The sequence below is a fragment of the Vipera ursinii genome (assembly GCF_947247035.1).
Source record: "Vipera ursinii genome assembly, chromosome: 6".
Classification (NCBI taxonomy): Eukaryota; Metazoa; Chordata; class Lepidosauria; order Squamata; family Viperidae; genus Vipera; species Vipera ursinii.
This window is the reverse complement of record NC_139515.1, coordinates 79475483-79501376: the sequence shown is the minus strand read 5'-3', so window position 1 is coordinate 79501376 and position 25894 is coordinate 79475483. Positions and strand designations below refer to the sequence as shown.

The 25894-nt window shown below is 36.3% G+C and overlaps 1 protein-coding gene across 1 annotated transcript in view; it reads left to right on the top strand.

The window, feature by feature from the left end:
- Positions 1 to 25894, top strand: part of LOC310642677 (1-phosphatidylinositol 4,5-bisphosphate phosphodiesterase zeta-1-like) — a gene marked incomplete at both ends in the record, with an annotated part of 44202 nt that overhangs the window by 5332 nt on the left and 12976 nt on the right. Inside the window, 7 exons of the mRNA XM_083366563.1 lie at positions 112 to 343; positions 11756 to 11957; positions 17846 to 17990; positions 18492 to 18644; positions 18932 to 19153; positions 20382 to 20538; positions 21812 to 21928. Coding sequence (XP_083222689.1) covers positions 112 to 343; positions 11756 to 11957; positions 17846 to 17990; positions 18492 to 18644; positions 18932 to 19153; positions 20382 to 20538; positions 21812 to 21928 — 1228 coding nt within the window. The remainder of the gene's footprint in view (positions 1 to 111; positions 344 to 11755; positions 11958 to 17845; positions 17991 to 18491; positions 18645 to 18931; positions 19154 to 20381; positions 20539 to 21811; positions 21929 to 25894) is intronic.

Below are 25894 nucleotides of genomic sequence, written 5' to 3'. Positions count from 1 at the left end.
TGCCTTTTTGGTACAATAAATATCTAAGAAGAGTAACTGAATATTTTTTGGTGTTTTTCTTTTTCTATTCATGATATGTATTGTATATATCTTATTTTTCTTTTAAACCAGACAAGTGATTCATTCAAGGCTGGAAACATTACTATAGAGGATTTTAGAAGAATATATCGTGCTATAGCACATAGATGTGAAATTCATGAGCTCTTCACAATCCACTCTCCAAACCACAGAATACTATCACTACCAAATCTAGTTGGATTTCTCAGAAATGAACAGTTTCAGGATAATGCTGATGAAACAGTTGCATCTCAACTTATTGCAAAATTTGAGCCCATTGAAGAAGGTATGCTGTATTTTTAATTTCTGAATATCACATTTTTTTACCAAATGGAATTCAGTAGTACTACAGTATACATAATACTTTAGAAATAAAACATACTCTCAGGAATCTAATTTTTGAAATATAAAAATATGGATCACTTTTAATATTGAAATATCATAGATTTTTCAATACAAATTACTTAAAATATGGCAAAGATGGAATTGTCTTTCAGTTGTCATGCTAAAAATTATTCTTCTATTTTCTGGCATTTCTTAATGGAATGGGGCTGATGGAGAGGGGAATAATTGTGTGCTATTTTGTCCTGCTTTCCAAAGCAGCTTTGGACAAAGGTACCCTGCTTATCTGGTCATTCTTTGGTGGAGCCTTGGTGGAGCAGTGGGGTAATGCCTCCTTAAGTAACACCAGCTGCCTGCAATTAGTGCAGGTTCGCATCCCACCAGGCTCACGGTTGACTCAGCCTTCCATCCTTCCGAGGTAGGTAAAATGAGGACCCAGATTGTTGGGGGCAATTAAGCTGACTTTGTAATAATGCCGCTTGGGGGTGTGTGAAAGCCCTAATAAGCAGGCATATACATAGAATGAAGGCTACTGCTAAGTTTGTAAGCCGCCCTGAGTCTTCGGAGAAGGGCGGGATATAAATGGAATTAAAATAAATAAAAATAAATAAATAAAATTCTTAAAGAAAAGGCCAATATGTCCATATAGGGATTTTTTTTCATTTAATTTAAGCCAGTTTCTGCTGGAATATATAGTGTCCTTTCCTTCATTTGGTGGTGGTTGGATTGAGAAATGATTGCTGCTGAGCTTAGATATTTTTACAATTCACAAGTGATCTAAAATAAAAGATAAGGGTAATCAAGTCTTGTGATGGTACCATTTTATGCATATTGCACTGAAAATTGCACTGGGTAAGGGACAGATATTATGTAAAGGATTAACATTTCCATCTTTCCAATATTTACATCCTGCAGACATAAATAAGAAAATACATTCTGGAAAAAAGTCTCTGGGCAATTTGAAATTTTATTCCTAATTTGTACAGTATTTGACATATGTTGATACAGATTTTTCCCATTAATGATTAATTCAATTAAAAATTATATATCCTACAAATAAACAGTTGCCAGGTCCCATAGACTAATACTAGTACTTCATAGCCAATGGTTTCAAAGACCAGTGATATATTTACTTAGTCTAATATGATAATTCTTCTTATCTGTCTCACTAAGATTTAAGTCAATATAACTATGGCATCTTCAGACTATAAGCTGTGTAGCATGGGAAAAAGTGATGATATTTAGTCTGCAATTGTAACTGAAAGCAGACTGCAGAAAAGTCTTAAAGACAATACAGAATAAAATGACAGATATAATCAAATGCTGATAAATCTGAAAAATCTAATCTTCATTAAATTTACATAGATTCATTCTTAAAAAGATTTAGAATTGCTAATAGAATTTTAAAAAATGACCATACATGAATTATGTGTATAAAATTGTGATATTTTCAAAGCTTGAATGCATTGCAGACTTTAATTTGTACTTATTTTGAATAGTAATATTCTGTTTTCTACTTACAAGGATCCATAAATTAATCTTTGATAAATTTATAAAAATTATGTGACTTTACAGAAACAAAGCTAAAATAGCATTATCAAATAAAATCAGGTGTAGATGTTTAAATGCTAATTATGAATTCTGTTAAAGACTTTAAAGAATAAGATTATTTTAGCTTGGTATTAAGGCATAAGAGAAATTAAGGCCTTCCATACTTAGTCTCAGATTTCCCTCCTAACAAAATGCACATGAAAAGTTAATTGAAAGAACAAGTGTTTCAGAACTTCAATTACCGGTAGTAATATTTATTAGAAGGAAGATTAAGATTACTACATAAGAATCCAAGTGAGTATTCTATTCTTAAATGAGGCACTAATATATAGACAACAACAATGGTCACAGGCTTCAAATTGATGGGAATAACCGAGAGACTAAAGCCTCATACCTTTTTATGTGCCTGCAATGCTTGTGACATGCTTTAAAACGGGCAGACTTTGATGACCCAATTGGTTTTGCCATTTTTAGACTGTAGCTGTCAGAACCCTATGTTCTGTGTGCATGGGATTTCTTATTCTTTTCGGGTTCTGCTGTTCTCCTGGGGTGGGGGGAAGCTTGAGATGCCGATGTGTATTTGCTTTGCTCTGTCTTTTGCTGTATCCTCTTTGATGTGTCTAACGGGGTGAGAATGGAATGTACCTCTGGCCATCTGCCTTATTTCTGAGCGTGGAAGAAACGGCGCAGACACCTAACAGCCTTGGAAGCGGTGCTGTGATGACCCAGGGCACAGCACAGAGGCAATGCAGTCAGCTGGCAATTCAAACCGCCCTTTAATTGCTTAAAATTTTCCCCAAATGCTCCCATGTTTCTGGCAAGCCTCAGAACAAAGGAAGACACACAGACCTTCAGCCGCCTCTGGCAGTAAGTAGTTTCACATACAGTCTGATTAGAAGAGTAATTCACTCAAGGCCATGTAGATAACAAGGAATGAAACATACAATCCAAAATCTAATGAGTAGATGGAAATACAAGCTTGCCTGAGCAGTTTCAGAGAGAAGCCAAAATACAATCTGAGGACTTGAAAATCCAAGCAACGTTGTCAATCACTCCAATGGTCAGAGTTTCACGGTTTCCAGTTGTGCCTTGTGGAGAGGGGTGGGACGCTCTCCTCCTGAGTAGTTGAGCCTGCCTGCATTGTTCCCTCTTTCTCTCCACTCTCCGTGCTCTAGGATCAGGAGGGGGTGGCCCTTGATCATTGCCTGAACTCTGTCTCTCCTGTTCATCCTGTCCCAATCCTGAAGGGCCCTGGCCTACCTCGGCCTGCTCTTCCCCACATTCCTTGAAGCCACAGACACCTCTCCCTCGACCTCCATAGGGTCCCGTTCCAGCTCATTTTCCTCAGCAGATTCAGGTTCCAATGGTGGCATGACAGGCGCCTTATCACTTTGTTCCCATGGTATGTTCACACCTGCAGATTGGCCTGTTTAAACCATCCAGATGGACAGGGTGAGGTTACTATGGACACTTTTGATTACTTGATTCGCACGGGAAACTCAGATCCTGCCTTCTATTCCTGTTGTCAACACCTCCCAATAAAAGTTCCTTTTGAAATGATGCTGTTTCAAGAGTTCTGCTTTTAAGGTGGGTCCTTACATTAGCTATGAATTTCCATGATAGATAATATAATGGAAAAAACCATCTTCCATGTCCTTATACTCTTTCAAATGCAGGGGTCTATAAGCCTGCTATTGTGGGTGAAAGAGATCTCCCTGTTTCTGTTTTGCTATTAGATGTCTTATCAATATGAGAATCAACCCTCACACTTAAAAGAACAAAATAAATGAGTATCAGAAAGGAATAATACTTGTATAGCATGTTTCTGACCTGTAGATGTCAAAAATTGAAGGTACATAAAAATTAAAAGATTTAGGAAAGGATGAAAACAGTAGAAATACTAAAAATAAAGGATTTACATTTTAATTTTCCAGATACTGTAATCCTTGCAAGTTTAAGCATAGCCAAATCCTACATTTGTCTATTCTATGTTAAAAGTAATTAGTGTACTTGGCCTTAATCCCTATAGTGTTCTAACGTTAATTATATTTAGCTCATATGCATTGCTTTAAAATATTTTACAATATTTCAGAATGTGTATGCTAAGTCAAAGTGTTAAATCAGAAATACAGAGAATCTGTCTTGAAATTAGGATTGCCTTGTATGATACTAATCCTGATGCGGATCACAGTCTGGAAAGATTTTTGTCTGACTCTTTAAGTGTTACACTCCATCAACAGTTATTTGGTTATTGCAAAAATAATTTTCTTACCTATATATGAAAATGAAATTGTTTCCGATCCATTTCACTATACATTTCATGTCACACTATTTAGTTGTGGATACTGCATTTAAAAAAAACTGTTTTGAAGAAAATAAAAAGACACTCCCTTGAATAGACCTATACTGTATGCATGTGTGTGTATGTATGTATGTGTGTGTATATGTATGTATGTGTGTATATACACACAGAGAGAGGGAACATCTTCCTGAAATGGATAAAATAAAGTGAAGAAACATTAAAAAAAATCTTACTAATGCATTTTGGGTATTACATGGAAATGTAGAGGAGAATAGAGATTAATTATTCACACTAGTCAGAAAGCGAATTAATGGTTGTGTCCCCATTTCTGTACCTGATGTTAAACTATGAGTAAGATAACGTGATATACTACATAAAAATCAAGATGGAGATAAGATAGTGATGGCTGATTTGGGTGCCATTCATACATATAAATGGAATAAAATGGAATAAAAGTAAGATGGAATTGAATGGAATAGTGTTCATCTAGAAACATTGAATAATCCTCTTACTGGCTTTGAAAGTATAAATGCCAGCTGTAATTAGTTTACCATTCTGAATTGATACAGCACTTAGGGAAAACAGGACTAGTCTCACTTATATAAGCCTACTTACCTAGAGATGAGTACTACACTATGTCTGTGTCACGCCATCTAGATGATGATATGAAACATTTACTAATGAATGTGGTCATTAACACTTAGAACTAATTGGACTATCTATCCTCTATCAAAGATAATTAAAAGTTTGCCAAGAAAAAAAACTAAGAAAGTTTAAAATAGATTACAGGAACCATTGAATTTGGAATATTGTTTATTAAAGTACTTTTGAATTAATTAAATATAATACATATTCTATAAGGATTATTTAAACTTGTTATAAAGGATGATTGGGTGATTTCCATAAATAAAGACACAAAGAAAACTGGAAGCTGTAAAAGACCATATATAGAACTACAGAGTGCTAAAGGGATTTAAAAGTTAAAGGAAAAAATCCTCTATTTTCTATTTCTCATTTCTGGATTGCAAATTAAAAGGAAAATGGTTACTACTAAAAGAACAGCAAAAATAACAAGGAGATCATGGTTATAGAGCAAATAACAGAAAAAGAAATGGTGGCACAGGTTTTATGAAAGATATTTATAGAAATGGGGAAGAAGCATTAATCACAGTATTAGTGACTGAGGTAGCAGCAACTATAACTGCATCAACTAAAAGTCATCTGATTTCACTAGAAAGAATGAAAAGATTTGCAAATATGGAAAAAAGATGAACAAAAACTGAAAGAATCTCTAATACAGATGAATGGTGTGTCATAGTTCCTATAGATAGAGATGAATAAAGTAGAACTCTGAGGCTTGAAAATTCCTCAAAGAACATGTTTATTAGGTACAAACTATTGGCACAGTCAAAAGTGAAACCAAGTCTGAATATACAAATAACAATTGCCCAGTTACAAAGTTTAATGTCCTACCCACAAAACTATGCAAGTAACTACGTTCCCCAATATACTCATTTGGTGGGCTTTTTTATGCAACGCCCAGTACCTGGTCGCGGGAGCAGTAGATGACCTTGGTTCCCATGGGACAGAAAATTATTTTGACTAATGAAGCACCTGGGCAGCCCCTCTCCCTCCGTTCGATGTGGCAACCTAGAAGGAGAAGAAAAAATGGCTGCAGCCACACTCATTGTAGAGTCGACATGGAGAAGTTAAACAGTTTAAAGGAAAAAATGAAATTTTGGAAAATAAGACAAATGGAAATTTGGATAATTTGGCACTACTGGAATCGAGAGAAACACTTTTTTTCTAGGCTGAAAACAGCTCCAGAGGAACCTGGTGAAGATATTAGAGAGTTGTTGAAGCCTTACTAAAATTTTTGGAAGGAAACAAGTGGTCAAATTATGCAGAATTAATACAAGATATGCAAAGATTGTAACAAGAAATGTACCAAGAGATTCATGCTTGTGCTCTTTATCAGGAAGAAAAGAGGCCAAGATATTAACATTGTTATTGATTAACAATTCAGAAATGATTATATTCAAAGATATACTTATCAGAATATTGGAACTGGAGAGGGCACAGTTGCATCAAAAGGAAGGATAGGCAGAACAAATACAATAAGAAATTGAGGAAAAGATATGTTGGGAGCTACAGGGATAAACTTTGTATTGTATTTTTTTCTTCTTGGGAAATCCTGACTCAAATCTTAATAGACTAGAACAGACATGTCAAACTCGCGATGTCATGATGTCATGTGACGTATCAGAGCTTTTTCTCCATTGCCGGCAATGGGGTGGGTGCAGTTTCCTGATGATGCGGCTGGTTCACGGGCCAGCAGTTTGACACCCCTGGACTAGAACAAGTAATTTACTAATTAAATTAACTAAATAAAATTAACAACTGTTTTTCTTTTAAAATTTAGAGCATAGATAGAATGTGTTATGCTATGTGTGGCCCCTATTATGCTGAGCTTGAGCCAGAAGTTGATGGCAAATATTTAATTTTGGCAACATATTTTGGGGTCATTTTTCAGGTTTGGGTGGGTTTAAGTGTAGAATTGGTAGCAATTTGTTCCCCAAAGCTGTCATTTCCCTTATTAAAAAAAAAGAAAACAGGCTTAAAAAAGTGAGCTGTCCCATTTTCAGTGACAATACACTGTTAACAGGTGGCCTTTTTAGGTCCTTCAGACTAAAACACTGGGTTCAACTTTGGACTCTTTAGCACTTGCTCATTCCTGACTTGGTAGAAGTCAATAAGAGTCCTGCAATTAATGTGTAATTAGTAAGTAATCTACCTCAGAAGGTGTTAGGGGAGAGAATTTTTCTGATGCCTTGTACTGTATGTTGTGGTCATAAGTAACTGTAAATGTATCTTATTTGTAAAATTGTACATAGAACTTTAATGGCAAGTAATGAAATTCTAGACAAATGTACTAGTAAGTCATACACCAAACAAGGCAAGTAGTATATGTAGGAAATGTATTAATGGATGGGGTTGTACTTCCCCTGGCAGATGGTGTGCAACTTGGGGGCTCTTCTGGACTCATGACCCCTGCTCAAAGAGCAAGTGGCAGTCATGACTAGGAGAACCTTTGCACAACTTCATGTTGTGCGCCAGTTGTTCCCTTTTGTGGGAGTCCCTGTGCTCAGTCACTCAAGCCCTGGTCGTCTCATGTCTAGACTACTGAAATAAACTCCACATAATACTACTCTTGAAGAGTATTCAGAAGCTACAGCTGGCAAAGAATGCAGCTCCATGGACATTCTTGGTGCCTTGAGGGTGGTCCATGTAGCACCACTGTTGAGCTAGCTGCATTGTTTGCAGGTTGCTTCTGAGTCCAATTCAAGGTGTTACTACTTTAAAACCCTTTATGGCATGGATCCATTACTGTTGCCTGAGGAACTGTCTCACCCAATGGGATTGGCCTGCCCAGTCCAGGCTGGCAGAAAGGGCATACTGCGGCAATTCCATCAGTCAAGGAATTCTGCCCAGTGGGGTCCAGAAATAGATACCTGCCCTTTGGAATATTGTGTCCCTTGAGGTGAGATCTCCACCCATTCTCTTGGCTTCCCAAAAGAGCCTGAAGACCAGGCTCTGCCAACTGGCCTGAGGCCTCTATGGGGAAACATCATACTGGAGGTAGCTAATGAACTAACAGAAGGGTACCTCGCTCCCTTTCTCGCTATCTTTGTCAATTTTAATTTTATTGCTAATATTTATTATTGTAATATTTTAATGTTTTATTCTATTTATTTTACTTGCAAGCTACATAGAGACTCCTCTTGCTGCGATGGGTAGCGTATACATTTCATAATAAAAACAAATGAAATAAATTAAGAATATTCTTGTTATTATTTTAGGTTTCTTTGGTATAATAGTGAGTGGCATTATGGCCTAGTGGTGAAGACTCTTGCCTCCCACTCAGAAGGTTGAGAGTTCAGTTCTAGGTAGTGGCAGAGGTTTCTCTCCTAGGAAGCAAATAAAAAATATCTGCTGTGAACTCTGTAGTGTCAGGAAGGGCATCTGGCCAGTAAACTCAGCTCCATCTAGTCACCCCAACTGTACCCCGAATTAAGGGGTTACTGGGTTGTAAAAAAAAGAAGTTACGTTATAATAGTATGTGAGCTTGTTTGTATATGTAGTCCCTGAGTTTAGCTTGACTCCTAGTAATTTCATGACATGTCCACATAGTTTTTGAGTGGCTGTCTTCCGTATATTCCAGAAAACACTCCTTGAAACTTCCCATATTTGCTGTTCTGTAGCTTAAAAAAACATGTCAAAATCACTGAAATGCACCACAGTGCAGAAAAGTTAACCTTCCATCACTGTATGGCACTTTTATGAGAAAAAATGCCTGAGCAATTAATTTTACTAAATTAAAAGCTAAAATTGTTAAATTATTCTCATGGCTAAATGGCATGAAACTGCATGTCTAGTCCATTTGCCAGTAGTGACTTATTGTTTAGTAGCTGTTTTGCCAGGGATTTCTTAAGTGGAGATTTTTGTTGTAAAGTCCTCCGTTCAGGAAAAATTTGTGAACAGAAATTTAATGTAAACTCAATCAATCTTGCAAGTCATCTTAGAAGAAAATATATTAAGTTATAAGCCTACAAGCATACAAATACCGGTACATTATTTACTGATACAGTTGTGACTGTATTTATAGGCTCCAAAGATGGAGAGAGAAAAATATATATATTGAATTTTTTGGTACTAGATAATAAAGGTTGTATATTAGCAAAAAATTGTTTCTTGATTTGCTTTTCTTATTTTTCTACCGTACTTTTTTTTCTTGCATTAAAAATAGTGGAATATACAATTTTTGTACCCAAGGTGTGTCACAGTCCCATATAGTTAAGATACCGATACAAATCATATCTGTATGGCTATAGCAGATTTCATTGTCTGGGTCTTCCACTTTGCAAAAATTGATGGGTCATTGGGTAGGCTAGATAAAAGCGAGGTTCTGTTTACATTGTGGCAATTTATGTACAGTATCCCATAATTGCATGTGACCACATATGAGTTGTCTTTTGCATCTGGATGAGTATGCAAAGAGAGCCAAAAATGGATTCCGAAAAGGAGCATACTTGTGAAAGATAGTACGCAAGCCAAACTCCTTTGATCTAGTCAGTGGCTACAAGAATTAAATTGTCCTCTTGCCTTAAATATCTGAAACAGTCTTTAATTGCCGTTTGCCTTCATAACCTTTGCATTTGAAAATAGTATTTTTAGTCCTATTGTCTTCTTAGCTTCTTAGCACTTAGCAACAACAGCATCAGATTTGTATAGCAGAGACCTGCTGGAACATTAATAACAGAATGCTTGTGGAGCGTGGCAGTCTTAAGACGCAGTAGATAAAAACAGACCATACGCTGCATATACATTCTGCTTGACGCATTGGAATAGGAGGGTGAGAGATGGTATTATTGTCTTCAGGACTGTAACCTATGTTCTGTTTAACATTTTGAAGTACTATAAAAATGAATGCAGTCATTTAATTAGTTGCAGCTTACTTGTTCTAGGGGCCTAGATGTAGGAAAGTGTTCCTCCTTGACAAATACAGTTACTCTCTTCCTAAAGAACTTGTAGCCTAAGAAAGTGAGCCTTGGAAATAATTAGAATCAAAGGGAAGAATAAAAGTAAAATATGCTTTGGGTGTAAATAAAGCCAGTCATACACTTCATATTCTCAAACCCTCGTTTTATTCGGCTTTTTACATCTTTTTATATCCTGAACCTTGTAAGTCCCAAATGCAAGAGTAAATATATGAAATATATAAATAGAAGCATGTTATACACCTTTTAAAAAAAAGTCCAATAGATAAATTTATGTGCCATATTTTTTTCTTAAAAATTAAAGAAAAGAAAATACTATCCCACCTAAACAGATTTATTTGGAAAATCAGTCCTATTAACAGTAAATGTATTTTATCTGTGCTCTTTTGCAGTATTGCATGATATTCTAGTGTGACTAGAATCCTTTCTTATGTAGAATAAATCTTTCTCCTGTGAAACCTCAAATTTAACTCAGATCCTGGGAGGCTCGGACTCTCATGATAAAAATCCCTTGAGGGTTTATAAAATGGTTATACATAGATGGAGATGGGCCAGAGTCTCTCTATCCAGAGTCACTTGGTAGAGTAAAATGGGCATCAAATAAATTTAATAGATAGATACACCATACATTTATACAGCATTGGTGTTTTATTTCTGTATCTTTATATCAATACTGTGTGATAGAAAGGAGGCAAAACAATCATAATGGTGCTTAATTGACTTTGTTTTGAAGCAACGTCTTTGAACAAATTTGAGATTTTCTATTTACTGAGGAAAAAATTAAAGCGATTTGGGTGTCAAATACAACATGGGCATTAAATTATCCAGTAACATTAGGAAATTAAACCCTTTAAGCAGTGCTTTTTTTGTAAAAGAAAAAGGTGCCGGAACTCACACATGTCATACAACCCACCTTGCCTACTCCAGAAGGTTCTATCCAAAAAAGGTGCCGGAACTCCGTTCTGAGCGTTCTATGAGAAAAAAAGCCCTTCCTTTAAGTAAAGAACAATAATTGGGGAAAATAAGAGCTGCAGCATTGCTTTAGAATCAGAGGACAGAAATCAGTTAAGGAAAGGATTTTAAGTTTCATTGTGTCTGTAAAAATAATTTAAAATTGATTGAACTTAAGACTGCAATCCCCAGTTGAGTCCTACTCAACTATTTTCTAGACAAAATATGAATGGACATGCACTCTGACTTGGGGATTGGCAAAATTGTACCTCTAGGCCACAGAATCAAGTGCAGCCACAGATGCATTTCCTCACAGCCTCAGTAAATTAAAAGAGGTAGAAATCTCATAAGATCATAGTATCTTTTGTCATTTTGACAGTTTCAGATGAGAACTTGCAAGGTGATAGTGCTTTATTTTATTTATTGGGCATCTAACTGATTATATGACAGTCCATACAATGGTGCCCAGGTGAACATTCTGAAAGCCTCACTGGCATAGTACTAAATCTTATACGTGGAAAAGCTATGATAGGATTTATTGCTTTACAATATATACTAAATGCACACACAAGTATGCAGCATAGTATGTTAGCTAATATCAAATGTAGTTTGTGATCTGACTGATAATATTTTCTATCAATTTGAACAGCAAACACTATTCTGAGGGAATTTCACTTATAAGATGTTAGGCTTAACCTAAATAACTGGCAAGAAAAATATACTGAGGGTGCATCAGCAAAAGCTCACGAAAGATATCACTCAATTACTGAGTTGATAAATAAGTTATATGAGCATATAAAATACTTATCAGATGTGATTCATTTTCTTTCAATTCCTCATCACTGAATGCCATAACAGTTTAGATTTTCACATGTGATCTAACATTCTGTGTTACATTAATATATTTAGTCTGGAATGTTTTCGGTTTGTGCTTAATTCTGTTTGTGTCCATGCTGGAGATATGTATATATGTTTGTAATGTTCTGGATTTCAGCAAGGAGAAATAAAGAGATGACCTTTGAAGGATTTATAAGATATGTGACCTCTGAGGACTGCACAATATTTAAAAATGAGCACAGAATCGTTTACCAGGATATGTCCCGTCCGCTCTGTGAATACTTTATTTCATCCTCACACAACACCTACCTCATATCTGATCAGCTAATAGGGTCAAGTCACCTGTGGGGCTATGCAAGGTATTTGTATCCATTTTAAACCATTAGTTTAATATAACAAGTAGTTCAGTAGAGCAGCTTCTTCTGTTTTCCTGAATCTCATTTTTAAAAGCATAAATTAAAGCATCATTAAAAAACCCCACTGAAAACCACAAATAGAAAGCAAAGTAGCTAGACTACAGTTCAGTATGACAGATAAATATTTTAGTGTTGCAATTGGGTTTTGATTTAAAGAGAAGAATATACATTTTCAAAATATAAATATACCAAGGAAACCCATGTAGCCTGTGCCAAAGCATGCTAGGGTAAAATGTTTACTTTCCATAAATAGTCCTCTGCATGATTTATAAACTCATTTCCCCATATTCATGTATGTGTATATATGGAGTGTTCAGAGTTTCTAAGATTTGCTAGAGCCATTTTTGAGGCAGACCATTAAACAAAATGAACAATAAAGGAGTGCGAGAACTTATAGGACTCTAGGGTTTCTCATTAAGAACTAGAATTGTACCATGTTTTGTGCTATACTTTCTCAGTTCCAGGAGTTCTTTAATTTATGTGGATAAATCCTGTGCATGGAAGGAGTGAGGAGCAGATCATAGAAGATTAGCAGCAAGAGGGAAGAACAAGCACTTTGCGCAGACATTGAAACCTAGAATTTTTTAGGAGCCAATGCTGTGTATGAGGTTTAAGAAACATATGTTAATAATTGAGACAGACCTCCCAAGCATACTGATTTCTTGGGCCTGGGAACAATATGTACAGAACATTTTTTTGCTTAAGAGGGAGAAAAAGATCTAATTGAGCCTAGCTGAACTAGTAGTAACTATATGGATGCATCCATCTCATTTTCTTGGCAAGAATATGGTAGTTGCCTGCCATCAATTCTCATGCTAGTGTAGAGATTTTGCCTTGAGATTTTAGGATAGTTTTTTTCTGCAAACACTGATCAGGCTTGACAATGCTTAGCTTTCTAATGTAAGGTACTGACTGAAGTGTCCACTTGTGTATGATGAAACATGTGCATGCCATCAAAAGTTATGAATAACTAACAATATAAAGGAGATTAAAGGAGGACAGGAAAACAGGTATGAGTCAGATCATCAGTTGCCTAAAACTGTTTAAGCATTGTCAAAGGTTCAGTAAGAGTGTAGGAACATATTTGTAGTAGCCCCAGATAAATCACGTTATGGGCCTGCACATAGATCCTTATGGAAGATCACTAAATATTGCTTAAATGATATACTTCAGGATCTAAAAGCTTGTTTAAACATCCACAAGCCTCTTAACACTTTTTGTGTTAAAAGCACAGATTGAGGAATGAACTAACATTGATCTTGTGAAACTTATCCTGTTCTGAGCTGGGCCCCCACAGAAGTACCAAATATTTTAACAGAAATTAATACAATAATAGAGTTGGCAGGAACCTTGGAGGTATTCTAGTCCAACCCTCTGCTCGAGCAGGAGATCTTGTACCATTTCAAACAAATGGCTGTTCAGTCTCTTCAAAAGCCTCCATTGATGAAGTACCCACAATTTCTGAAGGCAAGCCATTCCACTAGTTTATTGTTCCTACTGTCAGGAAATTTCTCCTTAGTTCTAGGTTGCTTCTCTCCTTGGTTAGTTTCCATCTATTGCTTCTTGTCTTGCCTTCTGGTGCTTTGGAAAATAGATTGACCCCCTCTTCTTTGCAGCAGTCCCTCAAATATTGGAACACTGCTATCATGTCACCCCTTGTCCTTTTTACTAGACTAGATATACTCAATTCCTGCAACATCTTTTTATATTGTGTTGACTAAAACTGGATGCAGTATTCCATGTGTGATCTTACCAAGGCCTTATAAAGTGGTAATAATACTTCATGTGGTCTTGATTTTATCCCTGTGTTAATGCAGCCTAGGATTGCATTGGCTTTTTGGGCAGCTAAGGTACATTGCTGACTCATATTTAAGTGTTTTTCCACTAGGACTCCAAGATCCCTCTTGCAGTTGCTGCTATTGAGCCAAGTTTCACCTAATCTGTTATCTGTATATTTTACAAGAGAGTAGTTAATTGTTTCTGGATAGATCCTGGTGGGGTTTAAGAGGTTGGGTACAGGGAAGAAAAGCAAACTAAGGATAATTCCAGAGCCTATTTTGGAATCAGTTGTGACTTAGCATAATCCTGCTGCTACTAAGCTGTTTCTACTTTGTCTCCTCAGAGAATAGCTAACATAATAAGTGTTCGTGCCCTAGCCCTGAGGTGGTACTACCTTCACTGTGTAGGGCATCCTGTTATGTCTATCGTTAAAACAACTTTTGTTAAACCATGTACCTTATTCAATAGGGTTCTGTCAGACAAAATGAGTGAACAAAGAGTTCTAATAGTAGTTTGCCAGTAGAGTTCAATAAAGAGATTAAAAAAGAAGAAAGAACAGATAATCTCTATTTTGAAAGATTATATACACAATTGTGAGGGGTAAAAAGTTTATCTCCTGAATAGCTGCTAAGTGCAAGAGTTGTGCCTTGAGACCTATTGATTGCTCATTCTGAGTATGTGAGTGACTCCTCTTTCCCATTGGCTCTCCTACTTGAATAGACTTAGCTGAGGAAGTAGACATAGTAGGAACAGGAAATAGCCATTTAATATTATTTTTCTTAATGCGAACAGAAGCTAAATTTTAATACAATTGATCGTGTGTCTTGGACTTCAAAAAAGTGGATTTCAATAAATTCAGAGAAAGTTGAATGGATTCCATTTGATAACAAGCTAATGGGAAAATAAGTTTAAGATGGATACAAATTCCAGGAGACACTAAAAGCATAGCTGCAAATAATTCCAATTAATAAGAAGAGTATATAGAAGAAACTAATACAGGTAGTCTTCAACTTACAAGCACAACTGAGTCCAAAATTTCCATTGCTAAGCAAGACAATTGTGAATTTTACCCCATTTTACGACCTTTTTGGCCACAGTTAAGTGAATCACTGCAGTTGTTAAGTTAGTAGCATGGCTGGTAAGTGAAACTGGCTTCCTCACTGACTTGTCAGAAGATCACAAAAGGTGACCACATTGCAACCATCATAAATATGAGCCAGTTGCCAAGCATCCAAATTTTGATCATGTGGCCATGGGGATGCTGCAACACTTGTAAGTGTGAAAAACAATCATAAGTCTATTTTTTTTCTGGTGCCTTTGTAACTTGAACAGTCACTAAACAAATGATTGTAAGTCGAGAACTACCTATATAACTTTCACAAAATGCTAATTCTGCAAACAAAAAAGAGCATAATAGACATTACTAAGGAAGAATAGGTATCGTTAACCTGGAACTGTAGAGAGTGCTAGAAAAAAAATAGGCCCCTTTTAAAAAAAACACCACAATAACCTGTTTAGTGAAAATGACAGTACTAAGACCTCTTTACTTTGAATAAGGCCATGAATTATATCATAGAATTCTGAAATAAGTAGATATAATGAACTGAAGACTAGTTAGTCTGATACCAAATAGCAGATCAAATAATATGTATTTACCAGAAACCAATATATATTTATCAAGAACAAATCTTGTCAGGCTAATTTTATCTCATTTTTAATTTGGATGCTTCTTTAGTAAATATTAAGGGACGCGGTGACTCAGTGGGTTAGGACGCTGAGCTTGTTGATCAGAAGGTCGGCAGTTTGGCGGGTTGAATCCCGAGTGCCACGTAACAGAGTGAGTGCCTGTTACTTGTCCCAGCTTCTGCCAACCTAGCAGTTCGAAAGCACGTAAAAATGCAAGTAGAAAAATAGGGACCACTATGGTGGGGAGGTAACAGCATTCCGTGCGCCTTTGGCGTCTAGTCATGCCGGCCACATGACCACGGAGACGTCCTAGGACAAGCGCTGGCTCTTTGGCTTTGAAATGGAGATGAGCACCGGCCCCTAGAGTTGGAAATGACTAGCACGCATGTGTGGGGGAAACTTTACCTTTACCTTAGTAAAATATTAGAATACCATAGACATAATGTATATTGACTTCAGCAAGACATTTGGTAAAGTACTCCATGGAATAAAGCTGGTTCAAAAATTGAATTCAAATGTTGCTTGAAGACTCTTATCAAATTGGAATCAAATATAATAACTCTTCCATGCAAATTGCATAAAATTGACTGTGATAATTGATATCCTAGAAAACAAAAATTAATTTAAAACAATGTTGATTGGTAGAGAAATGGGGTGAAAATAACAAAATGATATTAAACTTAGACAAATGCCAAGTCAAATGTACAGGTATAGGTATAGGATAATAATACTTGTGAATTTGGAGTAATAGTTAATTGCCAAGTGAATATTGATGCAGTCTCAAGTGTCATTCCAGGCACAACTGACTAAGCAGTGTGATATGTCTATAAAAAAGGCAACAACTTGAGTACTTGTGTCAATTTCTGGGCAATTTACTTTTAAGAGGATGCAGATAAATTATAAAAGATTCACAGATTGATAGGGCTAGAAGGAACTGGGAATATTTAGCTTCTTGAAAAGACGGGGAATAGAAGAGCACTGCAAATACCTGAAAATATTTTCTCAGAAAGTCAAAAACCTATTTTCAAACATTTTAGAGTTCCGAAAATGGAATAATGGATTTAAGTTAAGCTAGGCAAATTCTACTTGTTAGAAAAAAAATACTACCAGTAAGAACAATATGACAATGAACCAAAGTACGTACAGAAGTGGTACACTTTACTCTGGATATATAGAGATTGAGTGAAGATAATCCCTGTCTGGGATATTTTAATTGGGTCTCTTGAATTTAGGGGATGGAATCATTAACAAAACTAGCAAAATCATTGTCTATTAGAATATTTATTTATGATTCTAAAGCTATATTTGATTAAATGAAAAATTAAAATGAAAGTCAAAGTTGGCAAATATTCAATATCTGGATTCCCCATTTTCCTTTTAAAGTATTCCAGGAAATGATGCTGTGTAATGAGTTTTGCAGTTGTTGGGATCTTAAAATCCATTGAAATTAATGGGACCTAGTTTTATGTCCTTTCTTTGGGGTACAAATCTTAATACTCTTGTCCTTCAGGGGCTCACAGTGCAATAGTCTTTTCCTAATGGCGATTCATAGTTTACTTTCCAGAAGCTGTGGAAGCACAATTTGAATAGTGTACCACAGCAATTGTGCTACAACATTAACTTTTGAGAATACTATTGGATAGCCCACTGTGCTTTTTTTTCCCAGAGAAATACTTGCTTTAGAAACTCAACTTCTTTCCTGAGGATTTTTCTGAGCGAACTACTCAAAGTAAAATAAATGATCTACATATAATATGCTTTACATTTTTCTTATACGTGCAGTACTTAACACCATTGTAGCTAGACGACTTTTTAATCATCTCTGGTGCTTTTGTTACAAATGTTTTCTAAGAGTATTTTTCAACCACAGCTTCCGGTAATAATAGCCCTATGATGTGCCATTTCCAAAATGACTGAAAACATGAGAAAACATGAGAATCTTAAAATATATTTTCTATGGAGCAGCATCTCTGAATGTTACCAGAAATAGGTTAACAAAATTTCATGAAACAAATTTAATTGTGTATTGTGTAGCTGGACCAGGCACTGAGTCCTTTGTACCAGATACTATTGCCTTCTAACTGCAGTTAAAGAAAGCTGGTGCTGTCATGACAAGCCTTTAATAAACTTTTAACTCAAAACAATTTTAAATGACCCAAACCCACATATTGTAATTGTTTGTGTGGCAAAATGTCCATATTTTGGTAGAATCTGAAATGGAAGTTTTTTACACTCCGTCCCCCAGCTGTGTTAGAGGACATCAATTCCATTAGCTTTGAACCAGCCTAGGAATGCCAGCAAATTGATTTTCATTTTTAGTTTCTCAGTAACTTATCTATGACTCCATTTCTAACTTTTTTTTCAAGTGCTCTGATGAAAGGATGCCGGTGCCTGGAAATTGATTGCTGGGATGGACCCAATAACGATCCTATCGTTTATCATGGATATACATTAACAAACAAAATTAGCTTTATGACCGTCATCCAAGTGATCGACAAGTATGCCTTTGTGGTAGGTACATGCGTGACATACGTACCAGTTGTTTTAAGATACTCTTCATTAATTACCCACATGCCTTCAGAGTTTTGATAGATGATGAGAATTTAGTAGCATAAAACAAAAGGCACCTACTACATGGGCCATGAAACAATCTGTTGGCCAGAAACTTTTCCTCTTAAAAATGAGTAGAACTAAATAAAAGCTCTGTCCCAACCCATGCTTGCAACTGCAGTGGAAAGGAATAGAGGAAAGAGGTCTCTCATGTATGGTCTCTTCAGCACCAACATGGCTTTGTTCCGCTCACTAGTGTAGACAATCATATTGAAAGGAAAGGAAACCCTTTACAGAAGAAACACTATGAGCTACTTACTTGGGACCACTTTAAGATGCCACAGTATGCCATTTTTGTGTCTTAATGAAAATATCTGTAATTGCAGTATTGCTTATTTTAATTATATGTATTTTCTATTTGTGCAATTAAGGAGGTTAATAACTTTGAAATTGCATTTTCAGGCCTCCGATTATCCTCTGATACTGTCTTTGGAGAATCATTGTAGTCCTAAGCAGCAGGACGTTATGGTGGATTATCTAAGAAGCATTCTGGGTGACAAGCTGGTTACATTTACAATAGATGAGACCATGCCAACTGAATTACCTTCTCCGGAGGTAACGTTTTTTTTAAAATATATATATATATATAATGGTTACTGTTGTATATAGAGACTCTACCATTTTTTATTCTGGATGTGGTTGCACTGCTGCAGGCAGACCAGGTGTGCAATTCTAAACTCAAAACTTCTAAACTTCTTGAGGAGCAGGTTGGTCAGTATTTTGAAGGGGAGCTGGATACTTTTGTACTGTATATTTCAGTGATCTTACTGAAATTAAAAATATACCCCACCTGTTAATGGGGAGTCTTATTGACCTATAATAATATCAACTTATTTTCATAGGCCCTAAAATTCAAAATTATGATAAAAAATAAAAAAATTGGAACACTTGAAGAAACACTTGGAAGGAAAGATATGGATAGTCACGGTCAAACAGGAGAATTTGAAGAGGAGGAAACAAGTGATGATGAGTCAAATAATGAGCAGAAACGCCCTAAACAATCTCCGGTTAAGAAAAGACAAGCACGTTGGAAAAGTGCAGCTCCCCCCAGAAAAAAACAAAAAGTATGTATGTGAAATTAAATTTTCAAAGAAAAATAGATCTTTCTTAGTTCCCGTTTGAAGTTCTTTCTTGATCCTCAAAGGTTAGGAAAGTTCTCAAAGAAAGATATTTGAACTTCAAAGTTGGTTTGTATGATGGATGTGCTGTTATAAACCACACATTAGTATTTATCTCAAGCAGGTTTGCTATTTTTCATTTACCAGAAGTAATGCAATTTGCTTTTCTTAGGGCTATGGAAAGAAAGTGTATGAAAAAAGAATTCAGAGTTCAAGAAATGTTGGAAAATGTCTGTGTTATTGCTTAGTGATGAACTTTTAGGAATGTACCACTTTGCATTCCAGATCGGTTTTGCATGTCTGCTATCTTTTAAATTCAAGCAGGGCTGCCTCTTATTATATTTGTATTTATAAGGATCCTTTTAGTCTATATCTAGTTTTGTATAAACACCTCAGTAAATTTTAGTTATGATTAACTAATTTTGCTTCTTAAATCACTTAAGGTTATAGCAAGATTATTTTTAGGCTTTAAATGATTGCAGGTTATTTGTGTTGGAATAGATTGAGAGTGTAATACGGAAAGTTAAAATTCAAATAAATCCAATCTCACAATCTAATCTTCTGTTATGTTCCAAGCTGAAGTCCATTGTAGGGGGATGATGCAATATGAATAGAAGTGGTTTTTTTTTCCTTCTTAAGGATTGTCAACCAAAACATTCTGATATCATTGTATAAATGTTGATTTTTGTTGTTAGCTGCAAAGTCATGTCCGACCCATCGTGACCCTATGGACAATGTTCCTCCAGGCCTTCCTGTCCTCTACCATCTTCTGGAGTCCATTTAAGCTCACGCCTACTGCTTCAGTTACTCCATCCAGCCACCTCATTCTCTGTCGTCCCCTTCTTCTATTGCCCTCAATCTTTCCCAGCATTAGGCTCTTCTCCAGTGAGTCCTTCCTTCTCATTAGGTGGCCAAAGTATTTGAGTTTTAGCTTCAGGATCTGGCCTTCTAAAGAGCAGTCAGGGTTGATCTCTAGGACTGACCGGTTTGATTGCCTTGCAGTCCAAGGGACTCACAGGAGTCTTCTCCAGCACCATAGTTCAAAGGTCTCAATTCTTTGGTGCTCAGCCTTTTTTATGGTCCAGCTTTCACTGCCATACATTGCAAATAAATGTTGATAGGATGGTAAAAAGATAATCAAATCATTTTTCAATTGTTGCCTCATTACTTATAGATAAGGAAAATAAAGATTGCTTTGGCACTGTCAGAACTTGTGATATATACCAAATCTCAGAAATTTATAAGCTTTGAAGATTCAAGAGAAAATCAGCGTTTTTATGAAAATAATTCAATTGGTGAGACAAAAGCCCGAAAGCTGGCAAAGCTGAAAGGTAATTTTTGGCATTCAGACTAATAAAATAAATAATAGTAATAAATAAGTGTGTTTTTGTCCTTTTTTGTTCATTTTAAATAATGAAACCCAAGTTATTAGTGCACAACTAATGTGATGCACTGAACAATATGCTTTTAGCCCAATTCAAAGTGGAAATAATTCAGATATGAAAGTTACCCTTTCTTATGCCTCTTTCTGTGTCTAGTTCCTTATCCAATTTTTGCACCTGAAAAGCTGGTTATTATCACTTGCCCGCTGCTAACCCTGCCTAAAGTGCTTCTAAATTCAGATTGAGAATATTTATATTAATGTAGGATTTCTTCTGATCCAAAGCCAAAGCATTGGGCATGCAATAAAGATAAGACTTCACATGATATTATGGATGCTTTGTTTTATTAGACCTTTTCTACTGTTTCCATAATAGAATCTGCTGGTACAGATGAGGAATGCAGTATGTTGTGGGCAAACTGCCTCACATTTTTGTACTTTAAAAAAAAGAGCATGCTTAAATGGAGCATTTTATTTTGAGGAAAAACCATCATAGGATTCCAAACCAGGATGTACTCCTTACTGAGGTCGTATCATCCCTGTCAAATTGTTTTCTGTTGTTGTAAATTTGCTTGCAAGATATAGCACCCATTAAAGCAAATAACAGTGTCAGAGAGCTACAATAGAAGCAGTTAGATTACACTCTGAAGTGAAAGCAAGTTGTTAGTTTCTTCTTCAAATAAATATGACTATACATACGGTAATTATATTTTCATATAGTCTGAAGAATCCAGCATAAGGGATGTCTCTGAGATGATCCATATATTTTGATTATGTTAACCTCATAGAGGGATCATATTGATCAATTAGAAATATCTAATAAAATTAAAACATGTATTTGAGATGAATAAAATATCTTCTTTTTAGTGATCATATTATATTTCTTCAGGCAATGTGTGTTTATGCACAGCTGTAGAAGTAGATATGTCTTTAAGTTTAAGTTGATGATGTCAGTTTATATTTAGATTTTAGATTATTTCATTATTGTTTAATTTTGGAACGGAAGGAATAATTATAAATATAAATAATACTTGACATATAAGGACACGGATTGAAGGTTATCATCAATATTCAAAATTTTCACAGTATTTTTTGTTAAAACTGCTCTTAATAGGTATCAAAAGGTTTTGAACATATCCATATGTTTATTTTTTAGTTGTTTTATAAAACTGGCTATTTTTCATGCCTTTCTATAATGCAGTTTTGCATGTGTCTCTTTATAGCAAATGAATTTGTTCAACACACTGTCAGATTTCTCACAAGAATATATCCTAGAGGAATCCGAACCAATTCTTCTAATTATAATCCTCAAGAATTTTGGAATGTTGGGTGTCAGATGGGTAAGTGATTTAAGATTATTATTGTTACTTTTTGCTTATATTTTTTCTTCATATTGCATAGTAATTTAAATGTATTTAAATTACCTTTCAGTGTTGTTTGTGAAACAGTGGTAAGCATGAGTCTTCTAGCATTCTTCCATAACTAACACAAATTCAAAAAAGGGAAGGAGGAAAGACATCTGTATGTGGAAGAGGGCAAATTTGTGGATATAGAACATGGAATAATGGATTTGGAAGTGACCTTGGAGGTCTTCTAGTCCAACCCTCTGCCCATGGCAGGAAATTCTATACCATTCCTGACAAATGGCTGTCCTGTCTCTTCTTGAAAACCTCCAGTGATGGAGCACCAACAACTTCCAGAGAGAACCCATTCCACTGATTAATTGTTCTCACTGCCAAAAATTTCTCCTTATTTTTAGGTTGGATCTGTCGTTAAAGATCTTCCACCCATTACTTCTTATCCTGCCCTCAGGTGCCTTGGGAAATAAGTTGACTTCCTCTTCTCAGTGACAGCCCCTCAAATACTGGAAAACTGCTATTGTATCACCCCTGTGATAAAACTGGAAAGTTTGGTAGCTTGTTCCACCTAAAATGAAATATAGGTGTTTAGAGTTTAGTTTTTGCCTTCTAAGAAATGGCATAATTCTGCTCCCAAAATTGGGCTGTAACAAGAAATTGTAACAACTGTTGATAGACCTATAGTCAGTTTGAACATGCCTTGTATACAAAATTATTTATTTATTTATTTATTTGTTTATTTGTTTGTTTATTTATTTATTTATTTATTTATTTATTTATTTATTTATTTATTTATTTATTTATTTATGGGATTTATATCCCGCCCTATCTCCCGAAGGACTCAGGGCGGCTAACAACAAAACATATAATAAGTACAGAAATTAAGATAAAAATAAAATTAGAATCATCTGTGCAATAAATTAAAAATTAAAAATAAATTAAAAATTGTAAATATAATTAAAATGCCTGTCAGTCCAGGTCAGCCAGGTGGAAAAGGAGTGTTTTGAGGCCGCGGCGAAAGGACGGGAGATTTTGGGCCATTCGAAGTTCAGGGGGGAGCTGATTCTATAGGACTGGCGCTCCCACAGAGAAGGCCCTCCCCCTGGGGGTCGCCAGCCGACATTGTCTAGCCAACGGTACCCTGAGGAGGCCTTCTCTGTGTGAGCGTATTGGGCGATGGGAATTCGTTCCCGGTAGCAGATGGTCCTGCAAGTATCCCGGGCCTAAGCCATGTAGGGCTTTAAAGGTAAGTACCAGCACCTTAAATCTCACCCAGAGGGCAACCGGTAACCAATGCAGCTCATGGAGCAGAGGTGTTATATGGGAGTATCGGGGAGCTCCCATCACTACCCGTGCAGCCGCATTCTGCACCAGTTGAAGCCTCCGGGTGGTTTTCAAGGGCAGCCCCATGTAGAGAGCTTTGCAGTAGTCTATACGGGAGGTAACGAGTGCGTGGGTGACTGTACGTAGGGCATCTCAGTCCAGAAAGGGGCGCAATTGGTATATTAGGCGAATCTGGGCAAATGCCCCCCTTTTTGCGCACCTGAACTTTCTAAATAGCTGGGATATTGACAGCTCCTTTCTATGTGATTCCCGTGGTCATATTATGGTATGAATGGAGTGATTGGTCTTCCAATAACTAGTGTAGAGTTTCCTCTCTTTCTTTAGAGATTATTGGAGGATTCCAACACTAAAATCTAACTCCGTACAGTAAGTAGCACTAGGAATTAGAATAGCTTTCTCAATTTGTCTTTAGAATCTTCAGGCTATGCTTCTGAAAGAACATGACTAGAGCAGATATTTTGCCTAAGAAGAAACTTCCAGGCAGCCATTAATCTTTACTCGTTTCATCCTAAGCTTTAAAGAGTCCATTTCTTAGTTTCTTATATGAAGTTGCAAGAGTTCTATATGTAAAGTAACTTTGTTGACCTTCCTTTGTGCAGATTTATTCTTTTCTTAGAAATGTATAGAGCAGAGAAAGGAATTTACCTTTGTTCTTGCAGCTCTCCTCTTCTATCTAGGCTCCATAGAGTTCACTTTTCACTTCACTTTGTAGCCTCTTCTGCCTTGCGGCAGATGAAGATCTAAGTATAGCTTCATAATGTATTAACTGCATATATAATGTTGTTGAAACACATTAGATTTGGGAGATTATACTTATGAAAATTTTGGCACCTCTTCTCTCCCCCCGCCCCCCGCCCCCGCTCTCTTACACACGCCCCATTTTGGCAGCAGCAATTATTTTTTGCATATATCATTAAACCACGATAAAGAAATGAAAAGGCACAGCTGAATTCAGGAAAGCAAATGTGAATAACGATGGAAGTAGCATTCTTCCAGTAGAGAAGCCTGTAGCAGATTATGAGAACTACTGCACAGGTAGTCCTTGACTTACAGCCACAATTGAGCCCAAAATTTCTGTTGCTAAGGAAAACATTTGTTAAGTGACTTTTGCCTTATTTTACAACCTTTTTTTGCCACAGTTGTTAAGTGAATCACTGCAGTTGTTAAGTTAGTAATATGATTAAGTGAATTGTTTTATTTATTTATTTTTTATTTTAATCCCATTTATATCCCGCCCTTCTCTGAAGACTCAGGGCGGCTTACAATTTAAGCACAAACCAATGTGATGAGCAGTAGCCTTCATTCTATGTATATGCCTGCTTATTAGGGCTTTCGGGGGGGCCCCAAGCGGCATTTTTACAAAGTCAGCTTAATTGCCCCCAACAATCTGGGTCCTCATTTTACCTACCTCGGAAGGATGGAAGGCTGAGTCAACCTTGAGCCTGGTGGGACTCGAACCTGCAATAATTGCAGGCAGCTGGTGTTACTTAAGGAGGCATTAGCCCACTGCTCCACCAATTGGCTTCCCCATTGACTTTCCTCACAAAAGGTGATTATGTGACCTCCGCACACTGCAACCATCATAAAAATGAGTTAGTTGCCAAGGGTCTGAAATTTGATTACACGACCATTGGGACACTACAACAGTTGTAAGTCAAAAGCAGTCATAAATCATTTTTTTTAGTGCTGTGGTAACTGACCGGTCACTAAATGAACTGTTGTAAGTTGAGGACCACCTGTATTTTGACTAAATATTTATTTCTACTGTTAGGTTTAGGTAAGGGAGGAATGGTAAAGCATTTATTTTGCATTAAAAAGTCTTGGACAATATTTAGCAATTTCATGAAGGTTTGGAAAACATTTCCGTTTTAGACTTCTGAATGGTTATTGATATAATACTAATCTAAGTGAATCAACAAGCTATGATATAATAGTGCTTTTCAAGAATACAGGAAAATATGTCGATATACAGTATATTTCATGAGCATTTCATTTCTGAGCATCAAGGCTGAGACTACAGTGCTTATTTGGGGTTCAGTTTCTTTGAAACAAAATCATTGAAGATTGATGCCTTTTGGTGATAGTTATATATATATATATATATATATATATATATATATATATATATATATATATATATATATATATATATATATATATATATATATATATATACACACTGCAAGTAGAGCCTAAGAGCTTCATAATATTAGCATTCTGGTAGATTTTTGTTATACCCCATTTGATTTCTAAGGAATCCTACCACATACCGCAAAGGATGGTGCTCTTTCTGTTTAATAATTTAATAATTGGTCGGCAGTTTGGCGGGTCGAATCCCTAGTGCCGCATAACAGAGTGAGCGCCTGTTACTCGTCCCAGCTTCTGCCAACCTAGCAGTTCGAAAGCACGTAAAAATGCAAGTAGAAGAATAGGGACCGCTCCGGTGGGAAGGGAACAGCGCTCCGTGCGCCTTTGGTGTTTAGTCATGCCGGCCACATGACCACGGAGACGTCCTCGGACAAGCGCTGGCTCTTCGGCTTTGAAACGGAGATGAGCACCGGCCCCTAGAGTCGGAAACGACTAGCACGCATGTGCGGGGGAACC